This window comes from Castor canadensis, chromosome 12 (genome assembly GCF_047511655.1).
Source record: "Castor canadensis chromosome 12, mCasCan1.hap1v2, whole genome shotgun sequence".
Classification (NCBI taxonomy): Eukaryota; Metazoa; Chordata; class Mammalia; order Rodentia; family Castoridae; genus Castor; species Castor canadensis.
This window is the reverse complement of record NC_133397.1, coordinates 109363353-109386523: the sequence shown is the minus strand read 5'-3', so window position 1 is coordinate 109386523 and position 23171 is coordinate 109363353. Positions and strand designations below refer to the sequence as shown.

General features: G+C 49.8%; 1 protein-coding gene across 6 annotated transcripts in view; it reads right to left on the bottom strand.

The window, feature by feature from the left end:
• Syt6 (synaptotagmin 6) overlaps nucleotides 1-19546 on the bottom strand; it is a 62725-nt gene extending 43179 nt beyond the window's left edge. For 4 of the 6 annotated variants that reach the window (XR_012439910.1, XR_012439911.1, XM_020166332.2 and 1 more), the window contains exons 1-3: nucleotides 19384-19546; nucleotides 6477-6825; nucleotides 4119-4677 (exon numbers count right to left, since the gene is read on the bottom strand). Coding sequence is in view for 4 of the 6 variants with exons in the window: in XM_020166332.2 (XP_020021921.1) it covers nucleotides 4119-4677; nucleotides 6477-6825; nucleotides 19384-19546 (1071 nt within the window). In the remaining 2 variants the exon portion in view is untranslated. Of the gene's footprint in view, nucleotides 1-4118; nucleotides 4678-6476; nucleotides 6826-18591; nucleotides 18708-19383 lie in introns of those variants that run through there. The other 2 variants (XM_074050709.1, XM_074050710.1) reach the window with 2 other exon arrangements.
• Nucleotides 19547-23171: the final 3625 nt, after the last annotated feature.

Below are 23171 nucleotides of genomic sequence, written 5' to 3'. Positions count from 1 at the left end.
GGTGCATGCACACATGCACACTCTAACCTAGCAGAGACCTGGAAAAGCAGGAAGATGGGTGATTCCACTAGTACACCAAGCACACTATGTATTTACAGTCCCAATTATAGCTTTCATCTCCCGCCACAGTGAAGGAGCAAGAGCAAGAAGAAGAACAGTTGTGTGCACTGGGGTCTGAGGCTCCATGGCAATAACTACAAGATTACAGAGATGTTAGCAAACCCAGTGACGGCAGCTTCTATTATAATGATAAATCTACAGCTTTATATAGAAATAATGAGGCTGGGGGTAGGAGCGAGGGGGAGGGAAGAGCAGGGTGGTTTTAGCTAACTGGAGCTCTGGTTGGAGAGGCAGTGGCACACCCACAAATGCCCGGGCTACCAACAGGGACCTTAGTCACACCAGGCAGGGAGGAAGGCAGCAGCCTCAGGGTGGCCCTGTCCAGGGCTGCAATGGATACCATGAACTCCCTCCATTTCCTTTCCACAGTGAGCTGCTGAAGTCAGTGGAACCCAAGGCCTCTTGCTGCCTGGCTGATCCTGTCAGCCCGCTTCTCCCCATCTCGCTGGTGCTATGTATTAGCTGGAGGCCAGGGTCCCTTGTGGCTTCAGATTTGCAATTAACAAAGAGCTAGACTCCCTGATGTGTACTTCCTGTCACTAGCCTCAAGTTCAATGCTCAGTGGCTGGGAGAAATCAAGACAAATGCTCAGCCGTTGCTACTTCAAAACAACTGGAGCACCGGGGCAGAAACCGGCCTGGTTCCACGTGGTGGGGTTGAGTTTAACTCTCCCACACACTTCAAGCCACCAGGGCAGCCTTCAGGGTCCCCATTCTCATAGTGCCTCTCCCTTCGACCATCCTGGGAGGCACTTGACCCCCTGCTGGTCCAGACTACTTGGTCTGATTGGTTAGTCCCTCTGCCATCCCAGAACAATCTGTCTACTTGAGGCATACCTCTGATTGGATGCATAGGCTGGGACCCTCCCCACCAAGCTTAGCTCTAGCAATTATCAAAAGTCTACTAGAGCCTCTCCTCCAGGAAGCCTTCTCAGGTTAACCCCAGCTGTTTCTGAATGACAGTGGATCATTTTAATTGGATGAAGTGAGCCATCAGTCATTCAGTGCTGGGTAGGTTCTTACACCCAGTCTGGAGGGAATACAGAAAAAAGTCAACTGTGGGGCACATCCATTCCTGAATCCTCCACTGGGAGACTTTCAAAGACAGAATATGATGGGAGGTTCTGAGGGGCAGAAAGGTCACATGCAGAAGGGTTTCTGGGAAGCTTTGAAAGATCAATGTGTTTGAGCTAGGCACAGAGCCGTGGAACAGATCTGACTAATAGAGCCTATTAGACAAAAGGCAAGAGACAGCGATGGTGGCTGTATTAGGGACTATCTGCCCAGCTGGGGCAGTGGAGCTGCCATTCTAAGCTTAAGTCCAAGTGCAGCTCTGAGGACAAAATAGGCACACAGGAAAGGTGGAGCTGGCTGCATTCATCTGTCACCCACCATACTGGCTTCAGGATTTCATACACACCGAGTGCTCAGTCATTCCTGGTGACTGTGACTGGGATCTCTCTGGTCCCAAAATAATTAAATTTTCACAGCCAGCACCATGAAACAGGTAAAAGCACCAGCCTGTCTGCCTCCCTTCCCCGCCTCCTGAGTCCAGGGCCCGAGCCTGCTCCTGTGGTCTGTGCTCCATAGGTTCCAGGGGACTCACCTGAGAAGGAGCCCAGCTCAGACAGACTGCAAGCAGGACAGGTATGTAAGCGTGATTCCCCAGCTCAGCAGCTTCTGAAACACCAGGGCCTGGACTTTCTCTGCTCCTGGCTGGAATGCATCTCCTTCCTCTTGGCCTATCAGGTCATTTATACCTGTTCTCCCCACCTGTTTCATCCCTCCTCATCCAGAAGAGCGTCCCCTGGCTGTCCTCACTCCCAGGGCTGTTGGAACGGCACACATTGAACAGTATTTGCTGGCTTGCTTTGCCAGCAACCCCATGGACATGACCTGTCTCTGTAACTAGATTATAATTTCCCCAGTCTCCTGACCCAGTCCTCCCTCCCCCACCCCGGCAGCAGTGTTCTTAGGAAAGGGAGGGGGAAGGGCAGGGATCTGACACTGACACTGACCACAGAGGATCTGCCTTTCTCTGAAGCTGGACTGGGAAAATAGTGATGGGACTAGGATGGGGACGGTCACAGAGTTCCAGGATATGGGAAGTCACATCCAGGTGAGGGGCAGGCTTGGGCACAGACTGTCTACTCCAGGATGAGACTTGCACTCCTACCTGAGGTTGAGGGCACAGGACACGTGGGTGGGGACTTTGGTGAGGGACAGAGGAGGCACCCAGAAGGGCTGAGCAGAGGGTTGCCCCTGGCCCTTACCACCCCATGGCCATGGTCTCATGAACCGATTTTCTCCACCTGTTACAGCCATTGAAATAAAGACACTGCCGTGGGTGACCATGGGAAGAGCTGCACCAGATGTAAACTTCAGAGTGATTTATGTTACAGAGCTCCTGGGCCCAGGCTGGCACACAGCTGCTGTTGGGTCCGCCCCGTCTGCCCGCCCCGTCTGTCTGCTGGTCGTGCCGGCTGCTCACGCTGTTCCTGTTTATGATATTTCAAGAAAGCAAAGACTCGGAAGACACCAGGACATGGGACTGCATTGGCTATGAGAATGGAGGCTCTCGGGGGCCCTTCCTGGGACAGAAGTGGAACCTACCAAGTGTTCTGTCAGAACAAATAGAGATTCACACATTTTACCATCCAGAAAGGGGCTGGTTTTTCCAGCCTCACTCCTCACAAATTCAACACAGTGATATTGAGTATGGACTGCCCAAAGGCAGGGTCTGCAGAAAGAATGGGGTCACCCCTCTGCCACAGGTATGGCTCAAGAAATATCCAGGGAGGTACAGCACCCAAGACACGAGATCCAAGGTCGTTGGAGCTTGGTTGAATGCCACCATGGGGCACTTGCCACTCAGGTACGCTCAGAGGGGCACACACTAGCTATACCTACAGGATGCATTAAACAGCCTTGTGGGTCCAGGACACCGGAGCATGGCGTCCACACCAACCAGAAGCTCTGGGTATGCTCTCTCTAGGTCTCTGTTGTCTTAAAAAAGCCAACTTGAACCTCGGCTCCTTGAAACCTTCCCTGGCTAATCCCAGGTGGTAATGAACAGTCAGTATCTGTCCCCATGTGTGGATTAGCTGACCTCCCCAATCTCCCAGAATGCAATGTTAGGGCAATGGCCAAGACCAGCAACTCTGCTACGTGTAGCCACCCTGTAGTTCACTGCAGTTACAGCTTTCCTTCTGGATGTATGGTAGGATTTCTTTCCCCTGCCTCAACAGTATTAAGAGTTGCCATGTGTCTTGTTTTGGCTAGTGAACTGTCAGTGCAAGTGACATGTGTCACCTCTGCATGGAGGCATTAGGGAATAGTGCGTGATTTGACATAGCCTCTCCCTCCTGATGTCTAACTGTGGAAGCACATGTCAAGATGGAGTGTCTTTTGGCTTGGGTCTCTGGGTAACAAAATAGAGCAGAACCCTGGCCAATCTGTAAAACACATGTAACACGAATGAGAAATAAACCTTGGTTTATTTCCCATAAAATCCTGGGAATCCTGGGATTGCTTGTTGCTGCAGCATAACCTGGCTCATCCTGACTGATGTAGCTCATTCTTGATTGTTTGTTACAAACTTCTAAAACACATCAACGCCCACTGGAACCTGCAGTCCTGTACGGTCTATGGGTCTGGCCCAATCCTTACCCTTGATCAAAGGGACATAAAACATAATTTTCTATATAGAAAACCTGAGGCCTAGCAGGTAGAGAAAACCATCCCAGAACGCACGATCAGATGAAAAGATAAAAATTACCTTCCCACCTGCGGGGGAGTGGGTGGGGGGAGGGACCCTCTTTATCCTCACCCCATTTAGGTAGAAGCAAGGACTTCCCCAGAGTGACTTGGGCCATTGGGCAGTTTCCAGAGTCTCCCTTCTCATCCTGAAGGGCGGAGGCCCATGTGTCTCTAGGGGAGCAAGGGGCTGGGGACATGTCCACCCAACCCAGAACTGCAAAGCGACAGAGCTGTACTCACACTTGTGGCGTACTGGATGTCCTTCCAGATGGAGGTCTCCCGGGACAGATCAGAGGCCTCAAAGAGATTTTCCAGGATGACCTCCCCGATCATGTCATGGCGGGAGAAGCGATCAAAGTCAAAGACGCTGAGATGCAGTTTGCGGTCAGCCAGCTCCTCGTAGGGCACAGGGAAGTGGAAGTCCTCATCGAAGGTGGGGTTCAAGGTCTTGCGGTGCACGCGTGTCTGCAACTTGCATTTGCGGTCAGGCAGGAGGTAGATCTTGACGTAAGGGTCAGAACTTCCGCAAAAGTCCTTGGCAGGGAGGTCAAAGGCCTTCAGGATGCGCACGATCAGGGTCTCGCTCTCGTAGTCATAGCGTAGGCTGAAGTTGATCTTCCCGCAGCTCTTGGCGGCCTCAGACTTGGCCTCGTCCCCATCCACTGACTTCTGCTTGTAGAGCTCAGGCTTGATGCGGCCGATGCTGGTGGGCTGCTCTGCGGCTGGCGGCAGCTCATTGCCATAGTCTACGCTGGAGACGTGCATCTGCCGGGGCAGGTGGCGCTTGAAGGACGTGTGCCTGGCAGAGAGCAGGAGCAGACAGGAAGAGTGTGTCAGGGCTCAGGGGACGGGAGATGCAGGCAGACCCAACCCTGGTGGCTCATCCGACCCCTTTTCTTCTAACTTCTCTGCACACACTTTGTGCACAGGTGGTTGTGAGTATTGTGTGTTTTAATATATGTAAAGTAGCTGGAATGGTGCCTGGTGTGTAGCAGGCTCAGTAAGTGTTAGCCATTGTTACCCTGATCGTTGTAACTGCTATTCTGTCATCTGCTTTCTAGGTTTCTTTCCTAGTAGGCAGGACTCTAGTTTTGCCAATAAAGCCTAGTCTCTTTAGGAAGGCCATCCTTTCTTCCCCTCCATGAAGACTCCCTTCACCCTCTCTCCTCCTATCATCACCATTTTTTGAGTATTTGCCATACAGCACATAGATTGCCTAGGTTAATTTTGTCTCTGCCACTTTGGACTAGCTATTTAACTTCTTCTCTGTGCTATAAAAATAAGGATAATAGGCCGGGAGGCAGGACACAGTGGGCCATCCCTGTACATTGGAGGTGGAAATAGGAGGATGGTGGCTTGAGGCCAGGCAAAAAAGTTAAGGAGAACCTATTTCAAAGAACAAGCTGGGCGTGGTGGTGTATGCTTATAATGCCAGCTATGTGGGGGAATCAAGGCTGGCCCTTGCAAAAAAGCATGAGATCCTTCTTGAAAAATAACTAAAAGCAGCAAGGTGCTGGTGGCTTATGCCTATAATCCCATCTACTCAGGCAAATAATTCATGAGACCCTATCTTGAAAAAAAAAAATCACAAGAAAAATGGCTGATGGAGTGGCTCAAGCGGTAAGAGCACCTGGCTAGCAAGTGTGAGGCCCTGAGTTCAAACCCTAGCACTGAAAAAAAAAAAAAAGCAAAAAGGGCTGGGGGTGTGATTATGGTAGACTACCTGTCTAGCAATAGAATTGTTGTAAGGGTGAATAAATGATTACATATAAAGTGCTTAGAAGAGGGCCAGGTGAATGATAAACAATATATGTGTCAGGTCTCATTATCCCGCAGATTCTTTCATTGGCTCCTCATAACCACCTATGTGAGTCATTCGCCCTATTTTACAGCTGGGCAAAGCGAAGCTTAGAAGGAGAGCAATCTGCCCAAGGCCATAAGATAAGCACTTGCACTCCTGGCTCAGTCTGAAGCACAGGCCTCCTCTCCTTTGGTTGGGGGACGACTGCAGGGATCCAGAATGTGTGTGTGTGTGTTACTGGGGTTTGAACTCAGGGCCTCACACTTGCTAGGTAGGTGCTCTACCACTTGGGCCACATCCCCAGCCCCTTTTTTGCTGTCATTATTTTGGGGATAGTATCTTGAATTTTTGCCTGATAGATCTTCCTATCTATGCTTTCCAAATAGCTGGGATTACAGTCTTAAACCACTGAGCCCCACCTATGAAAGCAGTTATTTTTTTTTCTGTTTGAACTCAAGACTCTACGCTTGCTAGGCAGGTGCTCTAGCACTTGGGCCACTCTCCCAGCCCTAAAAGCCCTGAGTTCTGAGCAAACACAATGGCTTGGACATGCATGCGCCACATCTTCTAAAAATGTTTCTGACTTTAGAGTAGGCTTTTGTTACTGTGTGCTTGTTCTCAGTGTTGTTTTGAATTAAAGGATGGCCTGTATGCAAATGTCATCATGCAGAAAGTCAAAGGACATGTGCTATTATTTCTGACCCCTGATCCTCAGAGCCTGGAATCTTGCTAATGCCCTTGCTTGGAATAAGCAAGTGTGGATGTGCCAGGGTTAGGAAGCAGGGTACACCTCTCACCTGGTGGATGACGCTGGCTCTGTGGTCTGTCGCTGCAGCCGTGTGTGACGCATGATGTGCTCCTTGACTGACATCTGCACCTCAGCCGGGATATCTGGGGATGTGTGGCTGATCTTCACGGCTGCCTCCAGGAAACCCAGGGAGCTGGGGTCCTTCAGCTTGTCTGCCATGTTGCCTCTGGAGTTGGGGTTCTGGAGGGCCTCCAAGGGGGGGTTAGCAGGAGAGGGACTGGAGGCCTCCTTGTTCCTCCAGGGCATCCAGCACAGCTTCCAAAAGAGAAAGAGAAAAACTGCCACCAGGGCCACGCCACAGACAATAACTACCACGGCGAGGAGGCTGACAGAGGTGCCTGCCCTCAGCATGAGCCAAGCAGGGAGGGACAGAGACAGACAGAGGCAGGAGAAGCGGGTGAGGGTGTTGGAAGAGGGACACACAGAAGGGACAAAGACGGAAGAAGAGAAAAGAATGGTCATGAGAAAAGCTGCCCATCAGAGGGAGAGATGGCTTCAGGGTTGACGCTCGATTGTCCATTTTGTGAACGGTGATCACCTGGGTTTGATTTCTCCAACATCACCCCTGCCTCTACCCTCCACCCACCGGCTTGGGGAGCAGAGCACCGGGGCTGCCTCCCCTACTGCCTACTGGCAGGTACAGGCAGTGGGGAGGGGGAGGTTAAATGATAGCCTAAGCAAACTTGCAAATTTGTGAAGCATTCATGTTCGGATGCTGTTTGAATTTCTGTTAGGGCTGTTACTACAGCCAGAATCATAACTGTGATTTTTGTATATAGCTCTCTTCTTCCATAGAAGGCTGGGAGGCCCTGAGGGGCTGAGGCTGGCTAACTCACCCTCTTCTCTACCTTGTCCCACACCCATCTGGCCCAAGGCAGGAGCTCAGTAAACGTGGAGCTGAGTGTAGGGAAATGGGTCAAGCCTCATCTTGAAGTTTTGGCTTCTCTGTACTCCTAGGCTTTGAGCATGGCAGTCTCAATGGATATGTGTATTAAGTTAGAATCTTGATCCACATGTCAAGGCTAACTACAAAGTACAAATGGCTCCCATAGCTGCTGTCTTCATTGCTGTGACTATTTGAGAGCTTTGTTGTAAAACTGGTACTTGGGAGCTCTGAGGTTGTGTCAGAGATGGGTACTCACTGTCCCATGCCCAGTCCCTGCTGACCTAGGTGGGTGCCCATCATCCCAGGAGGGCTGTGTGGGAGGCCTCCCTTTGTGAGAGATTGTTAAGTAGACCTCCCCTTGTGAGAGATTGTTAAGTAGACCTCCCACTCCAGTCCCCTCACCAAATCTGGGGATGAACCTTTGAGCCCATGGCCTCTTCTTGCTCAGAGCAGATAAGTCAGAAGGCTCTGAACCAATGGGTTTGCAACATGATCCCTTGTGGACAAGCCAGCAGAGGAGTTGGGTTTGGCTTACATTTGAGAAACTTCAAAGTTACATAATAGTCACCATCCCAGACTTCCAGCCTTTCTGAAAAAGGCCGATGGTGTTAACTGGATTTATGTCCATGGGGCATGCGGTGGGAACTGGCGACTCCCTGTGTGGGTTGTGTCCTCCCCAGTCAACCTCCCCTCCCTGTTCCCTGCTTGGCTTGTGAGCTTGGATTAGCCTGCCCAGTGCCTTATGAATCTTAGGACATAAGGTAAGCAATGACCACCCCTCCCCTAAGTACCAAGGCCAAGCTGTGCTTTTCTGATAAGGAACAGTGGCCCAGGGAAGGGACTTGTGTGGGGTCACAGGTTAGTCAGGCAGAGAACCTTGAAGCAGGATCCAGATGTCTACCATCTAGCCTGGCACTCTTTCCATGTGGCTTGTTTGACCCTGATGAAACTACCATAGGCTTGTGTGACCCTGTGTTTCCACATTGAATTGATTCATGAATTTGCATAGCACATGGGAAAGAGTGAATGATTGAATGAATGGTACAGAAAAGGGCTATTTATCATTTTAATCAGGTTCAACCAATATTGACTGTGCACTTGCCATGTGCTGGGTTCTGAGAGGTTTGAGGTGCTGCCCAGGTCCCTCCTGGAGAGATGCCCATGGGCCTCAAGGAAAAGCACCCCACATCCACAGAGATCTGAGGAGGTGAGAGCAACAGCCACGCTCTCTGGAAGGCAGCATTGACATCCAACTCCCAGTTGCAGGTCATTTGCCTGGATCAGCTACGGGGTATCTCCATGAATAGGAAATAACAGCAGAGAACCTTCAAGTCCCAGCCACCCCTGTCCCCTGCCCAGCTCACACACAGAAATACTGGGGTCCATCCCTGGACAAGAGCTGAGCTAGTCCTTACCCTAGAGACTCCCAGGGATTCTAAGAAACATCTGATTCTAAGTAACATCTATGCTACAGGTCTCCAGTGTGGCATGAAGGTGACTTAGGAGCTCAAGAGAAAAAAAAACAAGGTCATTTAAGTATTTACTTATTATCTTATATAAAAAAATTTAAAAATTAACATACAGGTTGATAGTCATAACAACATTTTATTATTGGATTTAGTCAATTTATTCAACATTACTGTGTTCAGTGTTCAAAGTGCTTTTCATATATTCACTCACTAAATTTAATATTTAAATATTATCTCCAATAGGTATAGTTATTGCCCTCACTTGACATGCAGAGGGTTAAATAGATTGCCCAGGTAACACGGCTAGTATGGGATGGAATTGGGCTATGGCCCAGGCATGTGGCTTGCCAATATCACCTCTATGGAAGATGTATTTAACTTGGGGACAGATAAACCTATATTGGAGGTATTAATTCAGTTCTTTTCTGTTACACATTCATGATCTAAATGGCTCAGAGACTCTTTCTCTCAGACCCCACCTTGTGGGGCTCGCCAGGGAAGCTACTGCATAGATGTGTCTTTATCTAAAGACCTGGCCATCTCCAGGTCCTCCATATCTGTTCTGTTTCAGCATTCTTTGCAATATGAGTCACCTTAAAACAAAAGGTATTTCTAAGGCCTTGGTTTCCTTTGATCATACATCTTACTTGCTCTGGTAATAATTAGAATTTTAATGAGAAGGGGGGGGGGAGAGGGGGAATCCAGAGAGCATACAGTGCATTTAAATGTTCAGCCTGACAAAAAACTGAATTCATAAATGAAAAGCGAGGTGGGAGGAGGGGAGAGGAGGAATCAGTTTTTTTCTCAGTGTGGTTGCTATTTCTATTGTTTCTCCACGTGACCCCCAGCTGTTGTTCCCTTGGAGCTGTGATTAAGGAAGGCAGAGGTTAGGGGTTACTGAGATGCAGCCCCCAGCACTAAATACTGGTTATACAAGACCAGGAGGCCCATCCCAGGACTGGACAATCTTGCTCCAGTACTAGGAGAGCCTGGCTTGAACATCGCACAGGCGGGCAATGTGAAGAGAATTCAGTCCTGAACACTAAGAGGTGCATCCACACAGGGGACCAAGGTGTGACCAAGACATCAAAACCAGACTCAGACCAGGGCAAGGAGATGACTATGGAAGATTTAGCCCCTTAAAATCAATACATGTGTCCTTGAGTTCAGCCAGCCTTCATCTGCTGGTCTGTTAGTCAGTTTTCCGTCACTGTAACAAACACCTGAGCTAAGCAACTTATAAAGATAAAAGGTTTGTTTGGCTGAGTTTTAAAGGTTCTAGTCCTTGATCTGCTGGTGCCATTGTTTTGGGCCCACGGCAGCATATCATAGCATGTGGTAGAACAAAACCACCTGCTTCATGGCCAGGAAATGAAAGAGAGCAAGAAGGGGCTTGGGTCCTGTTATCACCTTCAAGGGCATGCCCCCTATGACCTAAAGGCCTCCTACCAGGACCCACCTCTTAAAGGTTTCACCACCTTCCAATAACACTAGACTAGGAAACAACCTTTCAATGCATGGGCCCTTGGGGGATATTCCAGAGCCAAACTATCACACCTAGGTCAAGGTGTACTGAGGCTGGGGAGGGGTGGAAGCTCCTGTAGTGCCCTAAAGGCTGTGCACAGGCCTAAGATGTGTGCCTTTCTACCTTGGGCTTTTTGGGGCCAGCCTATCAGGACATGTTACACAAATAGCCTTCAAAAGCCCTTTCCCACTCTTGTCTTATTTGAACCTTGACCCTGTGAGTAGACAGGACTCTGATGGGCAGCTCTGCTGCCTTTCTGAATCTGATCCACTCTTCCAAAAATCCATTTTGTCATAGGAACAGGAATTCTCACTAACAGATTGTAATTGAAAAGATAAACCAGGAAAAGGAATCAGAAAGAAAGCACCATATCCTACACAGATATGCTCAGAAACACAGGCAAATGCTTTTTAACCCTATACCAGGTACTGGCCTCAGGACAAGAGAGGCAAGCCTCCAGTAGTGGGGAAATGGCTCAGCACCACACTAAAGGACTTGTATTCTTCCTCCGACTTTTCTTATTTCCCCTCCAGCCTAGAGAGGTAAAAGCATTGCCCTGGAATCAGACAGGACTCACTCAGTGTCCATCTCCACTGGTTTCAAACTGTATGACTTTGACAAATTATATAACCGTTCCCCACCCACAGAGTGGGAGAAAATATTTGCCAGCTATACATCAGAAAAGGGACTGATAACCAGAATATACAGGGAACTTAAAAAACTAAATTCTCCCAAAACTAATGAACCAATAAAGAAATGGGCAAGTGACCTAAACAGAACTTTCTCAAAAGAAGAAATTCAAATGGCCAAAAAACACATGAAAAAATGCTCACCATCTCTAGCAATAAAGGAAATGCAAATTAAAACCACGCTAAGATTCCACCTCACCCCTGTTAGAATAGCCATCATCAGCAACACCACCAACAACGGGTGTTGGCGAGGATTCGGGGAAAAAGGAACCCTCTTACACTGTTGGTGGGAATGTAAACTAATACAACCACTCTGGAAAAAGTTTGGAGGCTACTTAAAAAGCTAAACATTGATCTACCATTTGGTCCAGCCATACCACTCTTGGGGATATACCCAAAAGACTGTGACACAGGTTACTCCAGAGGCACCTGCACACCCATGTTTATTGCGGCACTATTCACAATAGCCAAGTATGGAAACAGCCAAGATGCCCCACCACCGACGAATGGATTAAGAAAATGTGGTATCTATACACAATGGAATTGTATGCAGCCATGAAGAAGAACGAAATGTTATCATTCGCTGGTAAATGGATGGAATTGGAGAACATCATTCTGAGTGAGGTTAGCCTGGCCCAAAAGACCAAAAATCGTATGTTCTCCCTCATATGTGGACATTAGATCAAGGGCAAACACAACAATGGGATTGGACTTTGAGCACATGATAAAAGCGAGAGCACACAAGGGAGGAGTGAGGATAGGTAAGACACCTAAAAAATTAGCTAGCATTTGCTGCCCTTAACGCAGAGAAACTAAAGCAGACACCTTAAAAGCAACTGAGGCCAATAGGAAAAGGGGACCAGGAACTAGAGAAAAGGTTAGATCAAAAAGAATTAACCTAGAAGGTAACACACACACACAGGAAATTGATGTGAGTCAACTCCCTGTATAGCTATTCTTATCTCAACCAGCAAAAACCCTTGTTCCTTCCTGTTATTGCTTATACTCTCTCTACAACAAAATTAGAAATAAGGGCAAAATAGTTTCTGCTGGGTATTGAGGGTGTGGGGGGGAGAGGAAGGGGGCGCGGAGTGGGTGGTAAGGGAGGGGGTGGGGGCTGGGGGGAGAAATGACCCAAGCCTTGTATGCACATATGAATAATAAAAAAATAACCGTTCTCAGCCTCAGTTTCCTCATCCATAATATGGGAAATATAGTATTTACTTCATAGCATCCTTGTGAAGTTTAAACAAGATCAAAAGTGTAGCAAAATTGATGAGGACAGTGTGTAGAAGGTAGTAAGTGTTATAAAAAATATCAGCCATTTTTATTAGAATTACCTGTGCCCAGCCTGCTTAGGAACATCCTTTAGTTTTGAAATTTCTTTGGTGGGCAGAATACCTGCAAGCCAGGAAGAGATAGCTTTAACCTTATCATTAAAAACAGCCGGGCACTGGTAGCTCATGCCTCTAATCCTAGCTACTTGGGAAGCAGAGATCAGGAGGATCATGATTAGAGGCCAGCCCTGGCAAAAATGTTCATGACACCTGATCTCAATGGGACTTAGTGGTGATTCCCACAGTGGGAATTAGTGTGCATTCCTGTCATTCCAGTAACAGCGGGGAACAGGAGGATTGTGGTGTGGTTCCTGTGCAAAGCCCTGAGTCTAAACCCCAAAACCACCACCACCACCACCACCGGAAAAAAAAACCAAAAAAACCCCACTCTTAATAGCAAAATAACATAACTATTTCATACACAGCCAGATCTCTGTATCTTGAGACACAATACATATTATATTAAAGATCACACATCTCCAAGTTTCCCTGTTAATACTCATTTGCTTTCTGTGTTCACAGTTGTTTTGTTGTTACCACTGCCACCCAGCTGGTGAACAGGAATGAGTTCCAAAGAAGTAAGAAGAAAATCATGGAAGGAAAATCTACAATTGAGAACATCCTATGTTCTTGCAAAGTTTTCTTGGAAGGGGAGGAAAAGAAGTCCACTATTCAATTAGTCGTGAAACATCCTCAGGTGCCAGAGGAACTCAGTAGTGCCTGGCTTGGGAAGTCATACCTGCCAATTGTGGAGGAACCTCCAAGAGGGAAAAAAGCCATGGACCCAAGCATTGGAGACATACCCCCAGGCACATGGCATGGGACACGGGCAAATGCTTTTTGTTGTTGTTTTGTTTTTTCTTTTCTATTTTTTTCTTTCTTTTTTTTTTTTTTTCAGTGCTGGGAACCGAACTCAGGGCCTTGCACTTGCCAGGCAAGTGCTCTTCCACTGAGCTAAGTCCCCAACCCCTGGGCAAATGCTTTTAACCCTGGCTGGGGAACTGGACTTCACAAGGTGCTGGAAAACATGGCAGGTATCTCAGGTGGGCCCCCGTGCCAGGATGACCAGGGAGTATGTTCATCAACGTTACTTTCTGACCATGTGGCTTTGAGCAAGTCGTTGAACTGCTCCAAACCTTTGCTTAGTGAAGGTTCTAACTATTTCTACCTCACAGTGTCATTGTGAATATCAAATAAGCTAAGACTAAGAACGGCCCCCAGGATATAATGAATGTCCCCCAAACAGAAGCAGCTATTTCTCATGACTTTGTTTTGCTTTTTGGTGGAGGATAATCATTTACTGGGTGCAACAGTCCCAAAGTTAGGCCTCTGAGGCAGAGAAGGGAAATTCTAGCAAAATAGCTGAGGGAGCTCAGACCCCTAGGAAGTTTTAAGATGCCCTTGAAGGCCATCAGGGTATGACCTGATTGTCACCTTAAATGACACTGTTTAGCTCCCTCCTCTTCCAGAAAATGCTAGGTTATTAATTAACAGCCCAGGGCTTTTTATCTCCCCCAGTAATACTTCTTTCTCCAAAGACAGAGCCTGGCACCCCCTCCCCTTCTTCCCTCCCATACTGTTAGGATTCTTATCACTTGATATTGTCTCCATTTCCTAATGTCTCCCATGTCAGGAAAATCCATTTTGTCATAGGAACAGGCATTCTCACTAACAGATTGTAATTGAAAAGATAAACCAGGAAGAGGAATCAAAAAGAAAGAACCATCCTCCCCTCCTCCCCGCCAGACACCCCCTGCTCACCCCAAGGTCAAGAAGCCTGGTGGCAAGGCTTGGGGTTGCTGATGGGCCCTCAGAAACACAAGTGCTCAGGCTGTGTGAGCAGGAGCTGCCTCAAGCTAGCTTTCCTTCATACTCAGACAGATACAGAGATAAAACACAGCCAAGGACCAGGGAGAAATGACACAGAGGCCCAATAACCTGGAAGGAACAGTGTTTAGTTCAGGAAGGGAAGACACTCTGGGCAGAACCATTAATATTAATACTAATGATATTATTTATTTCTACTCAGTAACGCTGTGCCCTTTACCTTATCTCATTTAATCTTTACAGCCTCCTGAAGAAACTGGTATTCACCTCTCAAAGATAATAAGTGTAGAGATTTAGCCAAGTAAATTGCTTGTCAGTGCAGTCAGTAGAAAAGCTGGAATTTGAATCCAGGACCTTCTAATGCCTAAGTCCAGGCTCTTGAACCAGGCATCTCAGGGGACTTGGGGGTGGAACTGAAGAACTGTAGAATGAAAGACTAGATAGAGAAGCCAGGAGGCATTTCTTAGCTGTAATTAGAAGTAAAGATGGGGGGACTGGTGAAGTGGCTCAAGTGGCAGAGCGCCTACCTAGCAAGCAGGAGGCTCTGAGTTCAAGCCCCAGTGCCGCCAAAAAAAAAAAAAAAAAAGTAAAGATGGGAGCATCCTCTACTCTTTGACCTGATCCTCTAAACCTGGGCAGAACCCTGCAACCTTGGATTATGATTGCCTTTCCACCCGTCTTTCTTCTCTGGAAAGCAGATATCATGCAGGTTACCCAAGAGCCACCAGGCAAATAACCATAACCAGTGGTCCCTAAAAAGTCCCATCCAGAGATGTGCCTGAGGGACACCTGAGTGTGTGTGTGTGTGTGTTGGGAGAAGAGGGGCTATTCTACACTGACACTCACAGACATGGTCCATTAATAATAAACTCTGTTGTGGCTTGTAAATTTATTAGGAGAACTGGGTGTAATTAAAATTCAGGGTTGGGGAGAGGGCCTTTGCTTCCTCTCCTTCTTTAGAGATCCAGGCTGAGCTACCAATGGGGATAATTAGCAGAGTCCAAACAGAGAAGGAATTAATGCTCCTGAAAAAGCTGTGACGGGTAGAGACAATGCCGAGCTAATTATGGCTGCACCCAGCTTTATGACTGGGTGCCTGCTTCCACCATCATTAGGGGATTCAGAGATGGATCGGAGACTAATGTGGAGTGTTATAGCTAACAGAGCATTGGTACTAATTTAGCAATTATTAGGATTATTATTTTGGCAGATGGTAACTGTACCTTTCTGGATGACTGATCAGAATATGTGGCCCCTCTGAATGGGGGATTAAGACTGGTGTGATGGAGGGAAAGGCAGATAGAAAGACAGACAGAGTCTCTTCCCTCTGTGCTCCTCTCCCATGTTTATACCTGCAACTAGTGAGAGAAGGTGTGGGTTCTTGGGGAGTAACAAAAACAGTTCAGTGTCCATAAGAGAGAGATGAGGTGTCATTATAGTTGGAGTGTCCAAATCTGGATTCCCCCTCACCTCTGCTGTCGCACTGTACCTACTAAGAATGACCCAGTCCTTAGAGGTTTCTTTTCCTGAGTAAGAATGGCAGGAGTGCCACCTCCTTCCATCAGAACTTCTCTTACACAGACCCTAAAGAAAAATGACCTGACAACCCTACACAGACCCTAAAGAAACCTGACCTGATCTAAATGCCTCAAAGCCAGCCACACATTTCACCCCCAGTTCTGTGGACAGGAAGGCTGAAATCAAATTAGAACAGTTAGAAATGAAGGAACTTTTGTAGAGAACTTGAAGGGAAGAAGGGCACTGGAATTGTCAGCCTTGCTGGAAGTTGCCACAGTCACAGGGAGAAGAGACCTTCTAAAAACATCTAGAATTTAAGGGCTCTACAATTCCTAGATACTGGACCTTGTTTCAAGAATCTTAAAGTACAAAAGCACTAGAATCAGAACCCATCCTATGGATTCTTCAGGATTGTACATTGTGCCTTCCCTCCAAGAAGGCAAAATCTGCAGAATTCCTTCCTTCCTAAGAAGGAGGGAGGGAGTGGCTGGTTATTCAGCAGTAGAAATGGAACTCTGTGTTTTAGTGAAATGTGCATTTAGTTTTCCATCACACACATAGGAAAAACATCCTCTGTGTTGCAAAAGGCCAACTTCAAAGCCAGGTGGCTGAATCACAGAATGTCTCCAGAATCAGTAAAGCTAACAAATGTCACATACATCTCACAGGTAAACTGGGAAAAACCACTCCTGGCTGCTAGCCGGGAACAGAGGGGTAGGGTGGCAGGGCAGCTTGTCAGGTTCCTGCATTTTCCGGAACACCTCTGAATCTCTGCTTCCTACTTTAAGCCCCAAATTCACACTGCCCACACCTCTCCCCCTTACATTGGCCTATGGAAAAATTTCATTTACCATCACAAGGCGAAAGCTACAAGGAAAGGTGGAAGAGTTGGGGGTGGGGTATCTTAAGGAGGAAAGCAAACCTTTGGAGTTTTTAAAGAAAAAGAGGAATTCACTTTTAGTTGGGACAGTTTGCGGAGAGGTGTTTCCCAGGTGGGGTCTGATTAACAGATTCCCAGTGTACCTCCCAGCACAGATCCTGGCCTGTGGAGGGTCTCAGTAAATGTTAGCGAATTCTGGATCTCAGTTGTCTAGAAATCTCATGAGCTAGAGACTTGGAACCAGAGGAAGACGAGGAAAAACATAAAATGGAAAAGGAAGCTGGGCAGGCACTACCCGCTTGCATTTTTCATAACTGCAGATGAAAAGATCTAGCATTTCTCTGGCTAGAGAGTCTGGACTCAAGCAGATGCAAAGAGCAGGAGATGGGACTCCTGGGACCCTGGCCCTGAACACATCTCCCCAGCCCCTGTGCTCATCTAAATCCCCAAGGTCTCAAAGTCATCTCAATCACTCTCTTTTGCTATGATCTTGGGTCTCCTCTCTCTGTCCCCCATCCCTTTCAGCTTCCCAGTTTGGTGCCTGTGCTTTCTTTCTGTGGCTTGTGACTCAGCAGCCAAAGTTAAAGTCCCTAGGGCTGACAACTCAAACTTGCCTTCTGAATCAGCCTGCAGGGAAGGCATACTGATTCATTCGGGCCCCTGGATCTCTCCCCCAGGCTCACTTCCAGGCTTCGCTTACCCTCAACCTGGCCATTCAGACACCTGTCCATCCACACTAAAGGGTATTTCTCTGGAGTCAAACACTAGGGCCTCCCCCAAGCAAGATGTGCCACACATATACACACACCCAGCAACCTCAACAGCGACCTGGAGCACTTCTATCCTGGACAGCAGCTTCCATCCCAGGTAAAACTCGACAGGTGCATTCTCACCCTCCAGGCTCCAAGGAGTTGGGACCAGCATTAAGGCTCCACTAAAATGGATCATGGGAAAAAAGATGGAAGGAAACAAGGGAGTGGGAGGAGGACAGGAAGCGACTCTTTGACTTGGGGAAAATTGTGTCTGGTGTGTATGGGGAGTTGGGTATCATAGAAGTGGGCGAAACTAGAGAACCAGAGTCTAATAATACCCTCCGGGCCTGATCTGTTCTGAGAATCTCCACGAGGGAGATTTTCATAGAAAGTTCTTTTTTATGTCCAATCTTGGTCTCTTCTGCAGCAATCAACCCATTGATTAAATATTGCAGGGCCAGAAAGAGCAGCGCCCCCTACGACTCCCACAAGCTTGAGGTGGGCTCCACTCACCCCAAGACTGGATACAGTCCCCTCACACATAAGCTCCCCCCTTGCTGTCTATCACTCCCCCAAAGGCTCTACTACTAACCCGGTATCTACCTCTGTCTTTGACCTTTAACCTTAAGTGAAAACAAGGGTCTGGAACCTGCAGCCGCTGTAGAAGCTTACCCCACTTGTACCTGCTCCCGGAACCGCGGCTCCTGTTCTTGCCACTTGTCCCTCGAAAGGCCCATGGGGAACAATTTCCCGCCTCTGGCGGCCCAGTTCTCCCTTGACCGCGCCAGCAGTGCGGGAACCACCAGGTGACTCCCCGCGTACTCCTAGGCCCAGTACCACTGGGGTCGGAGTCGGGGTGGGGGACAAGGACAGGAGGAGTCTGCGGAGCCCCCAGGGAACCCCATCGCCGAAGTCCCTGCAGGTTCTCCCCACCCCCACTCCGCATTCTCTCCGGGCCTTGCAACTGCCCCCAGCCCCTCCCCCCCGGTACTCGCCCTCGCCTGGGACCCTCCAGACATGGGGACAAAGAAGCCCCACTGCGGCGGGCGAGCTTGGCCGCAGGGCACTGGTGCAGCAGGTAAATGCTCGGGGCCGGCCGGCTGCCACGCCGCCGACCCTCCCGCCAGGGCGCGACACGCCATTCCCGCTGTCGCGACTCCCGGGAGACGTCGCAGCCGCACGCCGGGCCCCGGCCCCGCGGGGCTCGGGCTCGGGACTCACCGGCTCCGGCGAGCTCGACTCGGCTCGGGCCACCGTCACGACTCGGCGGCGGCCGGGGGGCTGCGCCCCGCGCAGGGTCCGCGCGGCTCGGGCAGGAGGCGCCCTCTTGGCAAAGTCGGCGAGAGGCACCGGCTCAGTTGCGCACCCGCCCCGAGTCGGAGTGAGTCAGAGGGAGACCGAGGGAACGAGTTATAGGGGCGCAGGGGGCGGAGGAAGGGGGGAGAGCGCCACGACACCCTCTCGCATCGCGCCCCCCGCCCCCCAGCGGAGACGCAGACAGCCACTCGTAGCCAAGAGCCACCCGGACACAAAGACCTCGTGCCAGCCGCAGATCCAAGTTTCTCCCAAACCCAGGGGGCTCGGCCCGCGTTCCCAAGACAGCAGACTAATCGACCGACAGAGCGACTGATAGACCCTAGGACCTGACACTCCAAAGAAGAGCCAGGATGTCCCCTTCTCCCGCTCAACCCAAAGACCCCATCCCCTGGCAGATCGCCGAGATACGCGAGGGAAACTGAGGTCTGGCATCTCGGGAGCCCCGCTTTCCGCCCGGGTTCTCGCAATAGTTACACGAGAGTGGCAAAGGGCTTCTCTGTCTCCTGGGTCCCCTTCTGCTCTCTCCTTGCCCCTGAGGGTGGTGGGCCAGGGGATTGGTTTAGGTTGGTTGCGAAGCCAGAATCCCAGGCTGGAGTTCTCGTTCTAGGTTCCGTGGCTCTTGGGACTGGCGCACTGGGGAGCGGAGACCTCCAGGATGAGCATCCAGGAAGGGAGGGGGCCCGGGTCTCCGGTTACCTGAGTCGGCCGCGCTGGGACGCTGCTCTGGGGGCTGCAGCTCGAAGCTCCGACAAGTCTCCACGTCCAGCCCGAGAGGGGGCGGCCGGGCCCGGCACAGCGAGGCCAGGACCGCGAGCGCCGCCTGGCACCGAGGCCCTCCGGTCCCCCCCACCCCACTCATGCCCCGGACACCCAGGCCTTCCAGGAGCCCCTCGAACCCGCGGCCGCACTAGGGCGGGGTAAGGCGGTCCCAAGAAGACCCTCCCCGCAGCGGCCCCCTGCGGCTCCGCTCTGCTTTTAATCACTTCCCCGCAGGGTCCCCGCCCCTCACGTGGCATCCCGCGGCAGCTGGCAAGTCTGGCGCCTTATGGCCGCCCCCTCTACACACTCAGGGACTGGCCCAAGTCCGGGAGGGTTCCAATCCCACTATCCCGAACCTTGGAGGGTGCAAGGCCAGGAACAGAGCTCAGGTTCAATTCCACATTCACTGGTGTTGACCTTGGGCCTCTCCGAGCCTCAGTTTGCCTCTCCGTAAAAGAGGTATGATGATTATGAGTGTTTCATGGGTTCACTGGGAATATAAGTGTAGTGCTTGAGAAAACACTGGGTAAACCGCCACATGCCACACGAGTGACAACAAAATAACCCAATAACAGGAGAAAAAAAAAAAAAGGATGACCCGACTGCAGGTGGGAGGACGTTAGCCGAGGTTCCTGATGGCAGAAGTTAGTCAGACTTGTCCCAAGTCCCACCTTCAGAGGTAGAAGATCCCAAGACTGCGGAGCGTTGAGAACTGGAAAGAAGACTTTGCCCCGCAATCCTGCGGTCCGCGGTACCCTCACGTTGCCATGGTGACTGGAGGCAGCGGCCGTCTCTCTCCATGGCAACGGGAGGGGAAAGTTTCTGGTGAATAGGATTGGGGGGGGGGCATTTCAAGAGGATTCTTGGTTCCCGCCAGACCCACATTCCCGCATCAGCACAACCCCATGAAATAATCTTTTTATATCAAGCTTAACAAGGGTTAGACTTAAAAAGAGCTCCCTTCAGAAAGTGTGGGGTGAGGCCCAGAAGGAGGCTGGCAGTCCTGAAATTCTTTGTGCTATCACTGGTCACGGGGGCACTTAGGGTCCTATCACTGGGGTCTCCTGTCCACTTGTCACCCGTGAGGCCTCTTTTAAGCTCCAGACTCAGGTTTGGGAGTTGAGAAGGAAACTTTAGCTGGAGCCTCCGCAAACCTGGGGCTGGTGTGTGCCCGGTGGGCGTTGGGGGAAGAGGGTCTTTCCTCTTAATTAACACGCAAATTGGAAGTGGCTCTGGCTGTGACTCACGTTCCGGGGGGAGGAGATTCGGAACCCCAGCTCCTGGTGATCTCCACAGTGCACCTTCTGCGTCAGCCGCGCTAGCCGGCCCCTTTGCTAGAGAGCCCCAGGCAGCCTAGTGCCCATGACATCAAGGGCCAGGCGGAGGCCAGAGAGGACTTTGGCCTACCGGGGAGGTTTTTCTGCCCAGGATGTACGTCTTGCTCTGTCCACGGTGCTGAAAGTCCAGCTAGTGCAACCATCGCGTGGGCACCGGGTTGAGGGTGTGTGTGACAATTGTTGCAGGTTTGCCCCCTTATACCCTGGTGCCTGCCATTGGAAAAGGTCTAGAAACTCGGACGTGAGGGACTGGCGTGGGAACACTATGCAATCTAGACCACCTTCCTGCGGGTAGTGCTGGGTTGCTGTTCCAAGAACAGGTAAGGTTCTCAAAGCCCACTTAAGGAGCCCGGAAGCCCCATCACCACCCAATGCAGATCTCAGCACCCTGGGGAGACAGGTGCCAGGAGGCCTCTGGCTAAACGCTCATTAGCAGTTTCCAAAGCGGCGGATTTGTGTTTATGTAAAACACGAATGGAGACGAACTGCTCTCTGCCCGTGTTTATGGCAACTCTGTCACTCCGCGGCGATCTGTCCCTCCCCCTCTCGAGTTCCTGAGGAAATTCGCAGAACAAAGCGCCTTGTTTTGCCGTTGCAGAGAATAAAAAAAAAAACACAGGACTGTTCCAAGGGCCCAGGCCTGTGATGCAGGGAAATCAATATTTTGCTTACATCGAGTGGGGGAATTTGCATCTAAACCGAACCCTAAAGGAGCCTGTTCAGAGCAGAGCAGGTGGCAGGAGCTGAGAATTAACAGATAATTTCTCATTGTTCCCGGATTCAGCCTCCACACGCGGCAGGCGGTTCTGCAGCGTCTCTGGCGGGCTGGTGCAGCAGCTCCGGACCTGGCATTTCTCAACCTAACAGAGCAAAGGAGGTTTTGCCCTGACAGGGATGCAGGAAGGGGTTGGAGCTCCGGGGCTTCTATTGAATTTGGAGCTCAGGAGTGAGGGTGTGTGAAAGACAGAGACATTGACAAGAGAAAGAGAGACAGAGGAGACAGAGAGTAGTAGGAGACAGAGGGAAACAGAGACAGACAGACACACTTATAGACACATTTGGAAAAGACACTAAAACATTTTTTTCTTACATTAAGATAAAGCTTCACCCTCATTGTCCTCTTCACCTGCCCCCTTCCATCAGTTGCTGATACCATGGTGGTCACATGACCAACAGCAAAGCAGGAAAAAAAAATCCTCATGTAAAGACAATAACTTTTCTTTTCCAAAGCCCCTTTCCCCCCCAAGTCCAGCCCCCCACCCCAAACTATGCTCCTTCCCATATGAAAAGGCCAAATTCAGGCTTCCAGTGTCCCACCTAAACCCACAGAGGGAAGAAGGTAGAAAGGAGTGGAATAGTCGCCTCTCAACCCCATAGCTAGAGAAAGACCATTCTGAGTTTGGGTTTGGGAGTGAGGGAATGAAGAACAGAGACAGTATGACACAGTGGCAAACGAGGATATGCAACTTGGCTCCAGGAGGCCTGAGTTCTGGGATCAGTGCACAAACCAGCCAAGGGGCAGGCACATCCTCTGTTGGGGCTTCAGTGTCCTTTTCCAAAGTTGGATTAAGAGCCCTTTTGAGGTGCCTTCCAGCAACTCTAGAGGGGATGTTTTTACAGGCATTCTACTCACTTTGGGCCTCCCCTCTGCCGTTGCACTCATACAGCTATGGCTGGAGCATCTTGAATCTAGAGCCCCTCCCCACCCAGGGCAAACTGCTCAGAAGTAGGGGAGGAGGGCTGGATGTGGGGTGGGAGGGCAGAGGAGGTTTGAAGCAGAAACTAAAAGGTCTACTCTTAATGCCTTCCCCCAAGTCTCTGCCTTGGGTAGGCACCCACCCTGCTCTGAGCAGCAATTCTTGTTGAGCTATGCTACAGATAAAATAAATTAAGACCAAATAATATATATATATATATATATATATATATATATATATATATATATATTTTAAAATTGAAACTTGGTAGGAAATTGCTGCTGTTGTAGGCGGGAAGAGTGAGCTCCTTTGACATGACATGAGCTGATGTGTCATACTGTCTTTCCATCTCAATGCAATTTCTAAATAGGGAACCCTCTCCCCAGCCCCTCCTCCCTGTCAAGGCCCCAGCAGATATGTAAAGGGAGCAGTGTGACGCACATAGCTGGATTGTCTGACGTGCAGAGAAAGACAGGGAAGTAGCCCCAAGAACCCACTGCTTTTTGCTAAGTGGATCTGAGTCAAAGGGGCTCTGACCCAACTTTGAGGTCCCCTGACCTCCTCTTTCCACCTCCCTCATCCCCGACTTTCTGAAGCTTTTCTTTTCTCAGATCGGAGAGGAACAGCCAGCAGGCATACTGTCCAGAGATTAACCTGTGCTCTTCCCTGGGGCAAGTCCCCAGAAGTTGCT